Here is a 14,811-nt window from a genome sequence, read left to right as displayed (position 1 = left end):
GTTATAAGCTAGGAGAATCCTTTGGACAGTCTTTATTTTTCTTCTTAAAAATTTGTATAATTCAAAACCATTTCTTCAGGTTAAATTGAGGCATTTTAATCTGCACAATTTATCTTGACATCTGCCAAAAGAAAAATTTAAATATTTCCTTTATATACTTGTTTATCTGGATTGCAGTAAAACAAATGTGTATTCAACAAAAGAAAAAATAAAACCAGTAACACTTTAAAACAAGAATCCAGAAATTTTCCTATGCAGTATTGATTTTTTAAAAAAATCATTATTTTAGTGGAGCTAAAATCTTGAAAATAGTTAATATACTGGTGTCATAAATGCTGAATTCTAGGTGATCTGCATTTACTTTCACAGTTTTAATGATTATTTTAGTTCTTTTAATCTGATTATGAAGAGTATCTCATTTGCTTTCTATCTTCAGCAAAATGCCGTTATGTAGCGTTCAGCTTACTAAAAACAAAAACCCTTGCCAGACTGCTGTTACACCAAGTTTCTGTGTTTATGTTCTGTCCTGTTTTAGAAATGATAAAAATTGCTCTACATCTATAGCCAGATGTAGTATTGCCAATGAACAGCAGAATGGGGGATTAAATCTAAATTTAGCCTTCAGTTTGCCTTGCTACCGTATTCATTCGTTGTTCAACAGAAATTGGAATGCCTGCTGTGTGGCAGGTTCTAGGTTTTGAGGGATTCGGTGATAGAACAAGGCAGATATACTCCTTCCCCTCATGGGGCATATGTATATATAAACATTACAAACTATAGGTTCTCTGGAGAGAGTATGATTTCCTATAAGAGCGTAGAGTGGGGGCCTAATCTCAGGTGGAAGTGATGGTTGAATTGAAATCCAGAAAACATGTAGACGTTAACTAGGTGTAGAGTTGCTGTTAGCAAAGGAGAGATGTACAAGGATTGAAAGGCAGCGGGGGAGCCTGGCATATTCCAAGAACTAAAAGAAGGCAGGATTAGCCAAAGGACAGGGTGTGAGGCCAGCATTTGCAGGCCATGTTTAGAGTTTGTGTTTATCCTAAGGACAGTAGGAAACTGATTTAAAATGACAATCTAAAATTGGAGTTGACAATTTTTAGTGAGCTAGGACATTGAGAAATTGTGGGAAGACTATAGTTGATCAAGGAATATAGTTTGAAATTATGAAATGACTTGGTAGTTTTTCTTGAAGTATTAAAAACTTAAGAATGCTGTTTTAGTCCACATTCTGATTTTATATGTTTTCAGTTAAACGTTTAGTGAAAACCCATCTTAACGTATTCAGTTAAACACTTAGTGAAAACCTGTCTTGATACACGGCACCATCACATCATCCCCTTAGTTGTTGAAGCTAAAAATTTCCAAGTCTTTGATTCTTCCCTCTCCTTCAGCCTCCTTATCCAACCACCAAATCCTGGTCACTGAAATTTTTCTAATATTTCTAAATGTGTCCATACCATCATCTCATCTGGGCAGCCGTGATCTCTCACCTGTACTACCATAATGGGTCTCCCTGCATCCGCTATTGTTCCATTCTTGATGTAGCATTCAAAACATCTTAAAAAAATTTCTTGCTTCATTTCATTCCCCTCCTTAAAATCCTTCAGTAGCTTCCTGTTATTCTTAGGATATTTATTAAAAGCAAACAAAAATCCCCCATAATATGGTTTAGCAATCTCGGCCTAATCAGGCACTGGTCCATCTTTAGCTTTTCCCTCCCCTCATTTGTGCTCTGGCCACATTAGCTGCCTTCAGGTCTTTGAAAGTGCTGCTCCCTGCCTTCACCATGGCGTTTTTCTTCTCCTGGGAACTGAATTCTGTCCTGGGAAAACTAGGTTTCTGTTAAAGTGTCTCCCTCCTTCCCGTTATTTCTCTTTAATTACTTCCTCTCAACCACCCTGGACTCCTCCAGAGCACACAGTTGTAATTGGTTACTACACGTCTTCTCTCTCACCAGTCTGGAAATTCTTTGACAGCTGTATGTATATGTACTGCTGTATCCCTTCTCCATTTCCTTTCACTTAGGAGGTGCTTACTGCACTTACTGCATGGACAAATAGGTGCTAGAGATTTAAAAAATTGCATAAGACTTGCTTTCTGCTTTGAGGGAGCTCCACTATCTCTGAAGTATCTATAAACGCCACTATCTGAGACATTTTATTTTACTTCAGGTCTTCAGTGTTTCTGTGACTTTTGCAACATTGTGTAAAGGAAGTGCAATCAAGCACTTGCACTTGCTCAATCATCCATCCTCAGATTCCCAAGAGGAAAGATTTCCCAACAGGAAAACTTGTTACTATTTTTACTTTGTAGGCTAAGTAGGCAAGTTTGACCTCAGTTCTTGGGGGATCCAATCCAAGGGCTTCCCTAAACCATCTAATCTGTGGTACTGATGAGCCATGTGTACAGAGGGGCAAGGACTTAGGTAAGGTAAGCTGATGGCCCATACTTACTGGAATTCTTCCATCATGGGGAATAATTGCAGTCTGCTGCTAGTGTAGACTGTGGGCATTCTGAGTCAGCCAGTTGTGTGTCTCCGGACTTGGAAAATTTTTCAGAAGGTGCTTTGGGGTTCTGGAAATCATGTATAACCTGGTTTGGGTTGTCGCCAGCCCCATTGCCCCCACCAGTGGAGGCAGGGGATTTGAAGTAGAGGGAGAGGGGTGCCTCCTCGCAAACCAGTTTCATCAGGGTTCAGAGCATGGATCCATTTCTAGCATTAAGCTGATTAGACCTATGTACAACGGAAATGTTGACTGATTAAATTACTATGATAATGTAGACGTCATTGAGACCAGAATTTGTATAGACATGTTCAGTGATTGGCACCTTTAGGAAAACTTACATGGGAAGCCAAATCATAATCGTTGTGTATGTAACCTACTCTGAGATGGTTAAGAAAAAATACAAATATACATGGGGAGAGAATGAGTCATATTGTGGCAAAATGTTAAAAACTGGTGAATGAGAGTAAATATAGAGGAATTCTTGGTGCTATTCTTATAATTTTTCTTCAAGTTTGAAGTAATTTCAAAACAAAAAGTTAAAAGTAGCTTCTATAGGCCTGCAAGGTTGCCTGTATGTGAGAGTATCAGTCAGAGTTATCGGCCATCTTTACTCAGCAAAAGGGAACAAAATTACAAAGGCAAACACGCAGGTGACTATTAAAGTCCCTTTCCTGTGAGAGAGAGCCAAGTCACTAGACAGGTGTTCTGGTCCCATTTATGAGGCTGGGCCTGTGGAGATGAGGTTCTTAGTCCAAGATACACAGTCAACTGGTCTTGGTACTGTGCTTGGAAGCAATCTCACACGGGTATAAAATCAAAGAAGAGTTTGCTTTGTTTTTTAAATTTAGGGTAAGAGGGAAAGACAAGCTTTTGGGGAAGGAGCCCCTGGAACAGGAAAATTTGAAAATAAAGCAAGAACTGATGAAGCTAAGTTCCCTCAATGGGGGAGGGGATCCAGAGCACAGGTAAGTGATGAGCGATGGACAGAAGCAGTGGCAAGTCGTATTCTAAAATGGCAGAAGGAAGTACAAATGCACAAAGAGACATTTGTGGGTAGATGGATTCGGATGAGGTAGTTTATGCTCTAAAGCCTCTCTTTTCTCCATGAAATTGGAAGCAGTGCCTTCTGGGAAAGGTGAATCATAAGTAGGATTGGGCTTGAGAGGAGTGGAAAAATGCCCCTTGAGAAGCATGGAGGGAGGCTTAGCTAAGAATTGCTGATCCTCAGCTGAGATAAGGGGTGTTGAAATTGATGAGATACCAGGATTTGTGATTTTGTCCTGGTAGCATTCAACACTGGGAGTAGAAGCAGAAACTAATGTTGCATGTATAGTATGCTTTCAGTGTTTATACAGTGAATGAACAAATGGATGGATTTATCCGTGGTGGAGGTTCTGCTCAAAGGGGTAAGGGTGTTGAGGGAGATACTGGTGAGTGGGGTTGAATTGATGCATTCTGGTGTCTGGACTGTTTAGGGAAGGAAGTAGGCTATGAGGTGACCATATACTTAGGAAACTGGGAGATATCAAGGGGTTAGTTTTCCAATGAGGTTCAAGTAGGTATAGTAGGGGTAGAAGTAAGAAAACTGAAGAAATATTTTAGAGAGCGCCTAATGCTAGGCGTGATTGGAAATAACTAAAATGGGTGGAGGTGAAGGTGATTGGAGTTGAGGACAATGATCTATAAGGCTGTAAATAGCTACATGGAAGACGCTCTGGGTGATGCAGGAGATGTAGGATGGAGAAGAAAATGGTGGTTGTGTTATGAGTATTATATCTTGTGCTTTAAACTCTCCTTGTGTTCTGCCACTTCTGCTGGCACATGCCCAGAGAAGATAATCAAAACTTGCTAAATAATTGATTATTTACTCATTCTGAGTTTTGAGTCAATACCTGAATCACTTAGGTAGTGGAAAACAGTAAGTGGGATATGGCCATTTGAAAAAGTACTAAGATTGGTTGTTAAAATGTCATGAAAATTAGTGAATTCTTTCCTATTTTACCTGCAAGGGTATTGGGGGATGGTAAATACCATTGGATCTGTGCCTGGGAAAAGGAGAGGCAAGGAAAATGGAATTCTAGTTAGGCCACGGTCTGTGTCTGAATTCATCCCAGTAGAAGCTGCAACTGCTAGAACATTAGATGATGTACTTTTATCACAGCGGGGCAAAGTTACGCATCTAGTATTTGCCCAGAGAAGGCTGGCTTCTGCTTCTCTGCATGACCATCTGCACTTTAAATAGGTAAACAGTTCTCTCCTAGGCAAGGGGATATCTCTTTGCTTTTCTATCTGTAAAATTCATTTATTCATCAAACACTGAGTACATATGGTCCAAGGCTATGCTAAATGCTAGGGTTATAAGGATGAATGATGGAACCAATAGGAATTTTAAAGAAGGTGGGAATGGGACAATTCGATTTCTTCTTAAGAAATAGCGGTAATGTAAAAGAAAGTTTGGAGTGGGAAAACCTCAGGAAAAGACTGTTTAAGAAGCTCTGTGCGGTAGCTCAAACCAGAAATCAGAAGGCCTATGGAACAGTGGCATCCAGAGGAGAGGCTAGATTCAGTAGATTTCTGAAGTAAGACTAGACAAAATGTGGGCACCATTACGTGAAGATGGGGCTGTGAGGGAGACGGAAAAGTCTCTTATAACCAGACTTTTTCTTTTTTTCATTTGAGAGATGTATGGTGATAATATTCAAGGTAGGAAATATAGGGATAGGGATGGTTGGGGAGGAAAATGAGATCAATTTGAGACTCTGAGCTGCCTAGAGCTGTGCTGTCCAGTATAGTAGCTACTAGCCACATGTGGATATTGAGCACTTGAAATGTGGCTAGTAAAACTGTGAGGAACTGAATTTTTAATCTTATTTAATTTTAATTAAGTTTAAATAGCCATATGAGGCTTATGGCTACCATATTGGCCAGTGCAGGTAGAGAGCATTTCCATCATGACAGAAAATTCTGTTGGACAGCATGGAACAGAGGGTACCCACAGAGATGGAGATTTCCAGTGGGTAGCTGGGGATGGTGTGACTCTTGGAAGAGAGATTGGGCTAGAGAGAGGACTTAGGAGTCACTGGGGAATAGAGCAGCAGTGAAGCTGTGGGAGTGGATGAGATCCAGAGAGAGGAGGTTGAGCAAGAAGAAAAGCAGACGGAGGTGAGAATTCTTGGGAACACAACATTAAGGAGGCTGGCGGAAGAGACCAAGAAGTGTTCCCTCGAGGCCCAGGTACCTTCTTGCCTCCAGTTGTATTTTGTATCTCCTGTACCAAATGTAGTACTTTGCACACAGTCAGACGTCAGCAGACTGTCCAAGAGGTTAATCTAATCTTTCAATTCTTGGGAGCACCTGACTGTTACCTCCATGTGATCATTATATTTGGAAATGTTGCTCTGGGTGGAGTAGGTTAGGCTGCCTCCAAGGACATCTACTGTGATTTTTAGATGGAACGCAGGACTAGGAAGTACAGTCTTTTGACCCTACTCTATCACTCACCCTCCTTCTCTACACTTCCCTTAGGACGCAGCTGTGATTTCTGGATTATGTTTAAATCACTCCCTTGCAGGACCCTCCAACTCTCTTGCCCTTTTTTCTCTCATCGTTCACCTAGTTTAGGGGTTGGCAACCTTTTCCTGTAAAGGGCCGGATAGTAAGTATTTTAGGCTTTATGGGCCATATGCAGTCTCTGTTGTATAGTCTTTGTTTTTTTCTACAACACTTTTAAAATGTTAAAACAACTTTTAGCTTGTGGCCTGTATAAAAACAAGCCACATGCCTGATTTGTCCTGCAAGCAATAGTTTGCTAACCTGTTACCCAGCAAGACCTCAATCTGGATGAACCCAGCTCTTCAGTTGTGTCTGCATGCATCCTGCTAAGTGTTCCTGAGGGAATCAGTAACTGTGCAGATTGGTGTCACCATAAAGCACAATCACCAGCCTCAACTTCGTATGACACACATTAGTGGACAAGTTTCTTTAGTATTCTTGTTCATTGATATGATGGCTATTTCATACCACCTCCTCCTCAAACCTCCCACTTCTCTCTACCACACACTTTCCATATTGGCTGGGCATTCTGGTTGGCGCCAAGCTCAGGCAACACAAATCTGGCCTGTTTACCAAAAGTAATACGTCTAGCATATTATTAGAGACACTGCCTGCCCGGTTGGTCTTGACTGGCTTTCTCATGTGTCCAGTCAGCCGGTGGGTCTCCTGATCCAGGATGGCCTCAGCTGGGATTACTGGGTTCTCTCTGTGGTCGCGTATCTTCCAGCATGTTCGCCTGAGCGTGTTTACGTGGTGGTCACAGGGGTCTGAGAGAAAAAGCAGAAGTGTGCGAAGTCTTTTGAAGCCTGGGCTCAGACTGACACTGCCATTTCCACATTCTCTTGCCTACAGCAAAGTCATAAGGCCAGATTCAAGGGGAGGGAAAAGAGACTACCGTTGATGGGAGGAGCTGCAAAGTTACATTGTAAAAGGTGTAATATTGGGAAAAGTGAAGAATTGTAATTTTTGCAATCAACCTACTGCAGCGTCCATCGTCTCTGCACTCAGTGGATGCAGCCCTCCTCCTCCAGGCCTCTGGTTCTCACACTTTCACATGCATCAGAATCAGCTGGAGGGTTTGTTAAAACATAGATTGCTGTGCCCCACCCCCTCAGTTTCTGATTCAGAAGGTCTGGGATGCCAAGAATGTGCTTTTCTAACATGTTTCGGGGTGGTTCTGGTGCTGCTGGCCTGCACACCACAGTTTGAGAACCACTGTTCCAGGCTAATCCTCCCCTTGCGCTCTGGATTTCACTTACTCTCACTTTAATAACAATTTTGGTTTTTCAGTTATCCTCCCTTTCCTTTATGTGTTATTTTTGAGTGACTTTGCTATTCAGAGTGAGGTCTGTGGACCAGCAACATCAGCATTCATTGCCTGGGAGCCTGTTAGGAATGCAGAGTCTCAAAAATACGAGATCAGAATCTGCACTTTAATGAGACCTGTGGGTGATTCGTGTGCACATTGATGTTTGAGAATCACTGCCTGTGGATTGTTCTCATCAGCAAGCAAGCAGGCCGTGTTCTTGATTTCGTCCTCCAAGCCTGCCCCTCTTCTAATGTCCCAAGTTAATAGATGGCCCCACCATTCATGCAGCTACTCAGGTTAAACAAATTGGAGTTCTCCTTGACTCCTCTCTCATGTATCCTGCATCCAATTCATCAGCAAGTTGTGTGGGATTTTAGGATTACATATCCTGTGCGTCACCGTTTCCACTGCTTCGATCCTGATCTGAGATGCCATCTCCTCTCACCTGGACTGGTGCTGTAGCTTCTTGCCTGCCCCCTCTGCTTCCACCCCTGCCCCCTGCAGTTTGTTTTCCTCCAGTCAACCACAGTGATGCTTTAAAAACAGGAGATCATGTTCTTCCCCCTCAAAATCCCACAGTGGTTCCCCATCATAGGATCAAAACCAAACTCCTTATCGTGGTCGGTCAGGCCTTACATGCACTGCCGTGGCTACCTCTCTTCTCTCTCTTTCCCCAACCCACTCCACTCTAGCCACCCCGCTCACCTTCTTCTCTTCTGCAGGCCCAGTTCGCTCCTGCCTCTGGACCTTGGCACTGTCTGTTCCTTTTGAGTAGATTGCTCTTCACCCAAATGGTATGTGCTCTCACTTCATTTAGGTCTTCCTTGATCGACTCATCTGACATAAGCAGCCCCCATGATGCTTCAGTCCCTTATCCTCTTAACTTCTCACTGCACTCACTACCATCTACCTTCTCGTCCGTCCCCTACTCTAGAATGTCATGGCTCTACCCTGTCTTCTCCACTTCAGTCGTGGTGCTTCTGTGCTTGCACTTGCGCACGCCAGGTGCCTAGAATGTGGCTTTGATTTTTTTCCTCTTCCTTTCCACTGCTATTGACTCAGTCTTGTCTCTACAGTATATCTCAAACAGTTCAGTTCTTAACACTCTCCACTGCCACGGTCTTTGTCTACGCCCTCATCTCTTACTTGCTGCTCATTCTCCACACGAGCCAGAGAGGTCTTTTTAAAAACGTGATCAGATTATGTTACTCCTTGCTTAAAACCCTGCCATGCACTTCATTCCTTGCCTTACAAGGCCCTGTTTACCTGTTCAGCAACACTGCATAGCGTTTACCCTTGTTAATGAAGTTCCAGCTACAAGTGTCTTTCACTTTTTCTTTTTGATCCATTTGTGCTCTCCTTCCTCCTGCATGGAATCCCCCGCTCTCTGCTTTTTTCGAATGGTTGATTCTTATTCTTAAGAATTCAGCTGAAATGTGACCTACTGAGAAAGATATTCCCTTACCCCACTGTATTAAATAGTTTTTTCCAGCCTCCATTATTTTCTGTCTCATGACTCTGTTTGCTTTCTTTGTATCACTTCACATTTGGCAATTACTTAATTATTTGTGTTTTTACATCTTTACTGTCTATCTGCTCCCTCCCCCAATCAGACTCTAAGCCTATGGGGGAGACTGTTTTTCACTTACCTCCATATACCCAGTGCTTTTCATGATACCTGACGTATTAGCAGGTATTAGTAGTTACTCTGTAAATGTGTTGGATAAATTAATGCCCGGATGAGGAGAGGGTCTAAGACCGAGTTCTTTCTTCTCATCCTTCTGTGACACTCTCCTTCTTCCCTGGCCTTGGTGAAATTTTACCTACAAATCTCCCAGATGACTCCATTTCCGGGACTTCACTTCTTTCAGATTCAGTCTATACTGTAATTGTTGATGTTTAGTAAATCCATTGTTATTCAAGGCTATGTTATTTCCCACTAGCAGCATAAAAGGCATGTCTTTATCTTTTTAAAGAACTTTTGGATCTGATTTCTTTTTCTCAAAGATCCAAACCGAAGTAGTGGCAGAATAGCGTGTATGATATAATTATAAAAATGGACAAAACATAAAGGACAAGTACCTGAAGGCACTGGAGAAAAACCAAAAGGCAGAAACTGGATGGAATTAGACCGTGAAAAGAGGGACCTGTCCTGCATGAGAACTGCATTTATTTGGCTTTTCTTCTGAGGGTCCTCCCCCGTCCATGGAGGTTAGAATACAAGCAGAAAGCCACAGTCGTTGAATTAGAGGATGAACCCGGGGGCTGCCAAAGTGACTGTATTGAGGGGGAAATTTCAGAAAGAAAGGAAACACAAAGGGGGAGCCCAAAAATTTGTATATAATCTTCACTGAAATCCTTAGCTGACCTTGAAATGAGTACATGCAGGGGGAGACTCCTAGGATCCCAGTTAAGCCACAGCTGGAAGGCTGAAAGAGCTCAACAAGTATCTCAGCTGCCACCACAGGGAAGACAGAATTTGGAGTCTGAGTCCCACCAGCTTAGAAGGGCAGGGGAAACATGCAGGGCTTTTCATTGAAACCCCTGGAGGACCACACCTTAGCAGAAAAGACTATGACCCAGGACTAAGGGATTCACCTTGCATTAAGGGCAAAACTGAAAGAGACCCACCTCAGTGTGTAAAACAAAGCCTCTATGAGTTAAAAATGAGTAGCTGGTAAGTTAGCATGCTAGAACAAAAAGCAACACTCCCGAGAGTAAAATAATAGAATCCAGAGATTCTATAGCATATCTATAACGTCCAGCATAAAATAAAAAATGACTAGACATATGAAGGAACCCAAAGTCAAGAGAAGAAGCAGTTACAAAAACATATTGTGAGATAATTCACATTATCAAGGACTTTAAAGACACTGTTAGAAATAGGTACATGAACTTAAAGAAAAGATGGTTATAATGAATGAACAGATGGAGGTTCTCTGAGAAATGGAAAGTAGAACAAGAACCAACGGAAATCTTAGAACTTTTAAAAACAGTATTTGAAATGAAAAATTCACAGAAAGCTTAACAATATATTGGAGAAGCCAGAAGGGAAATGACGTCAGATGGAAGCCAGTACCTACAAATGGGAATGAATAGCGTCAGAAATGGAAAATAGAAAAGACTATAATTTTCTTGACAGACAACTGACTTTTTACAATAAAAAAATATTATGTGGTTTATAACATATAGAGAAGTAAAAATATGACAACAGTAGCACAAAGGATGGGCTGGCGTAGATGGAATTACGTGGTTGCAAGGATCTTATATTTTACCTGATGTGGTATAATATTAATTCTAAAGTAGATTGATATAACGTAAGGATACATATTATAATCCATAGAGCAACCACTACATATATATCTCGAGAGAGAGATATATAGCTAAAAGAATACAAAGAATCATAGCTACAAGTGATAAAAATATATTTGATTAACCCAAATCGAAGGAATAGAGGAGCAAGGGAACAAAATTGGATGCAACAAACAGCAAAATTGTAGTTTTAAACCCATATCAATAGTTAAATGTAAATAGATTTAATGCTCCAGTTAAAAGGCAGAGATTGTCAGACTGGATAAAAAGAAGACCCAACTATAAGCTGTATTCTGGAGGTGCACTTTAAATATTAACAGAGAAGTTGAAAGCAATAGGATGGAAAAAGATACACCAGGCAAACAGTAAGCATAAGACAGCTGTTATGGGTATAGTAGTATCACATGGAAGTAGACTTTGACATAACAAGTATCAACAGAGACAAAAAGACATTTCATAATGATGAAAGACATAATTTATCAGGAAAACATAACAATCCTAAATGTGTATGCATCTAATAAGAGAGCTACAAACTCGATGAAGCAAAAACTGATAGAACAAAAGGGACAAATAAACAAATCCATAATCACAGTTGGAGATTTTAACACCCCCTCTCAGTACTTGACAGAACAATTAGTAAGGATATAGGAGACTTGAACCACACTATAAACCAACCTGACATAACTGACATTTATAGAACATTACACCCCAAAACTGCAGAATACACCCTCTTCTTAAGTGTGTCTAGAACATATACAAGATAGTCCATATCTGGGCCATAAAACAAGTTTCAATAAATTGCAAAAGATTGAAATCTTACAACATATGCTCTCTGATCATAACAGATTAAAATAAGTCAATAACACTAAGATGTTTAGGAAATACCCAATATTTGAAAAATAAACAGCACACTTCTAAATAACTCATAGGTTAAAGAAGAAATCACAAGGATATTAGAAACTTTCAAATGGAATGACATTGAAAACAATATATCAAAGTTGGTGGGATGTTAGAACTCAGCTGGGAAAAGGGACATTTATAGCCTCAAATGCTTATATTGGAAAAGAAAAATGTATAGAATCAGTGATCTAAACTTCTACCTTAACAAACTAGTAAAAGAAGAGCAAATTAAGCCCAAAGGAAGTAGGAGAAAAGAATAATAATTAGAGCAGAAATGAGTGAAATAGAATAACAATAAAAAGCTATCAAAGCCAAAGTTGGTTTTTTTAATTTATTTATTTTTTCCCCCTAAAGCCCCAGTAGATAGTTGTATGTCATAGCTGCACATCCTTCTAGTTGCTGTATGTGGGACGCGGCCTCAGCATGGCGGGAGAAGTGGTGCGTTGGTGCGCTCCCGGGATCTGAACCCCGGGCCGCCAGCAGCAGAGCACGCGCACTCAACCGCCAAGCCACGGGGCCGGCCCCAAAGTTGGTTTTCTTAAAAGATAAATAAAGTTGGTAAATCCTTGGCAAGACTGGTTTTTTAAAAAGGTAAAAGGATAATAAGTATCATGAACAACTTTATGCCAATAAATTTAATAATTTAGAGGAAATGGTGAAATTCCTTGAAAAGCACAACTTACCAAAACTGATTCAGGATGAAATAAAAAATCAGAATAGCCTTATATCTAGTAAAGAAATGGAATCAATATAAACAATTTCAAACAAAGAAAACTCCAAGCCCAAATGTTTTCATTGGTGGATTCTGTTAAACATTTAAGGAAGAAATGATATCAGCCTTACACAAACTCTTGTCTCATGAGGCCAGTATAACCCTGACATTATAAGAAAAGAAAATTACAGACCAATATCCCTATGAACATTGATACAAAAATATTAGTAAATTGAATCCGGAAATATATAAAAAAGGATGCTACATCATGACCAAATGGGATTTATTCCATGAATTCTAGGTTGGTTCAATATTCAAAAATCAGTCAATGAAATTCAGTATATTAACAGAATATATGATCACCTCAATAGATGGAGAAAACAACGTTTGAAAAATTCAACACCCCTTCAGGATAAAAACTCTGAGCAAACCAGGAAAAAAAGAGAACATCAATCTGATAAAGGGCATCTAAGAAAAACCTACAGCCAACATTGTAATTAAAGTAAAACATTGATCGTTTGCCTGCTGAGATTAGTAATAAGGTCAGGGTGTCAACTCTTGGCACTTGATTCAATTTTCTGTTGAAGGCCATAGGGGGTACAAGAAGGAAAGGAAACGAAAGGCAAAGATTAGAAAGGAAGAAGTAAAAATCATGTGTTCCACAAATGACACGATTGTTAAACTAGAAAAATTTAGGGAATCTACAGAACAATTACTAGAACTAATAAGAGAATTTAGCAGTGTTGCATAATACCAGGTCAAGAAGCAAAAATCAGTTGTGTTTCTGTACAATTTGAAAATGAAACTAGTAACAAACAGTTTGAAAATGAAACTTTAAAAACAATTCCATTTACAGTAACATCAAAGAACATAAAATAGTTAATAATTTAACAGACATGTATATAAGACCTGTACTCTAAAAACTATGAAATATTGCTGAGAGAAATTAAGGAAGACCTAAATAAATGAAAAGACACGTTCATGGATTCAAAGACTCAGTATTGTTAAGATGTCAGTTCTTCCCACGTTCCTCTATAGGTTCAATGCAATCCTGAGCAAAATCCCAATAGGCACTTTTTGTTTTGTAGGAATTGACAAGTTGATTCTTATTCCACAGTGAAATGCAGAGATCCTGGAATAGCCAATACAATCTTTACAGAGAAGAGTAAAGCAGTATCAGCACATAGATAAATGGAACACAGTCGAGTTAGAAATAGACCTGTACACATACAGTCAATAGATTTTTTGACAAAGATGTCAAAGCTATTTGATGGGAGAAGGAAGAGTTTTCAACAAATGAAACAATTTGTGCTGCAACAATTATAAGTATGGAAATAATGAAACCTTGACCTCTACTTCACACTACAACAAAATTGAGATGATCATAGGCCTAAACGTAAAAGCTAAAAACACAAAGACCCTAAAGGAAAACACAACACCCTCATGACCTTGGAGTAGGCAAACATTTATCAGAGGACACAAAAAGCAGAAAACAAAAGAAAAAACTGATAAATTAGATCCCACCAAAATAAACTGCTCGAGACACCTTTAAGAAAATGAAATGGTAAGTCACAGATTGAGAGAAGATATTTAGAGTTTATATATTTGACAATGGGCTTGTATCCAGAAAAAATAAAAAGCTGGTAAATCTATAATACAAAGAGAACCAACTTAAGCAGGCAAAAGATTGGAGCAGCTGCTTCACGAAAGATCTATGAATGGCCAATAAGTACATGCAAATGTGCCCAACATCATTAATTAATTGGGGAATCAAAATTAAAACCACAATAACACACCATTTCACACCGACCAAGACGGCAAAGAAACAAACAAACTGACCAATGTGTATTTACTGGACGTGTGTCTCCTGGAGCTCTCTTACAGTCTGGGTGGGAATGCAAAATGGTATGGCCATTTTGGAAAACAGGTGGCAGTTTCTGTGAAGTTAAACATGCACTTTCCATAGGACCCACACACCTGGGGCAAGTGGTTACACCCCTATACATTTTTCGAAACTCATGGAATTGTACGTTTAATTAAAATCTGTGCATTTTATTGTATCTAAACTTCACCGCTATAAAAGCAAAACAAAAAGTAAAACAAAATGAAAACCACAAAACAATGCCCAGGGGTCCGCTTGGGTCCCCCGGGGTCGGCGCCCGCGCAGGGCTGGAAATCCGGCCGCGGGGGGGTGGAGGAAACCGCGGGAGGCGCGGCCGGGGAGCCTGCGCGCTGCGCCGCCGCTGGTTGCAGTTTCGATTTTTCCTCCCCAGCGAAGGTTCCCCGGCAGCTCCTCCTCCGGGCGCGGGGTCCGTTTCCCCGCAAGTCCCTCCCGCCTCCCGCCGCCTTTAAAGGGAGCGCGGCGCGGGCGCAGCGGGGCCCTCGCGGGGAGCCGAGCCACCGCAATGACGGCCGAGCAGCGCCGGAACCTGCACGCCTTCCAGGACTATGTCAGGAAGACCCTGGACCCCACCCACATCCTGAGCTACATGGCCCCCTGGTTGAGGGACGGTGAG

At 40.7% G+C, this 14,811-nt stretch overlaps 1 protein-coding gene across 3 annotated transcripts in view; it reads left to right on the top strand.

Annotated features, from left to right (window-relative positions):
* Window positions 1-14,811, top strand: part of RIGI (RNA sensor RIG-I) — a 65,647-nt gene that overhangs the window by 8,995 nt on the left and 41,841 nt on the right. Inside the window, exon 1 of one of the 3 annotated variants that reach the window (XM_004428376.3) lies at window positions 314-14,806. The exons of 1 other annotated variant lie outside the window; for it this stretch is intronic. In XM_004428376.3, the coding sequence (XP_004428433.1) occupies window positions 14,701-14,806 (106 nt within the window). In that variant the 5' untranslated portion in view covers window positions 314-14,700. Of the gene's footprint in view, window positions 1-313; window positions 14,807-14,811 lie in introns of those variants that run through there. One more of the 3 variants, XM_087444712.1, reaches the window with a different exon arrangement.

The sequence above is a fragment of the Ceratotherium simum genome, chromosome 20, assembly GCF_057802395.1.
Source record: "Ceratotherium simum simum isolate JZ-2026a chromosome 20, ASM5780239v1, whole genome shotgun sequence".
Lineage (NCBI taxonomy): Eukaryota > Metazoa > Chordata > Mammalia > Perissodactyla > Rhinocerotidae > Ceratotherium > Ceratotherium simum.
This window is presented reverse-complemented; position numbering and strand designations above follow the sequence as displayed.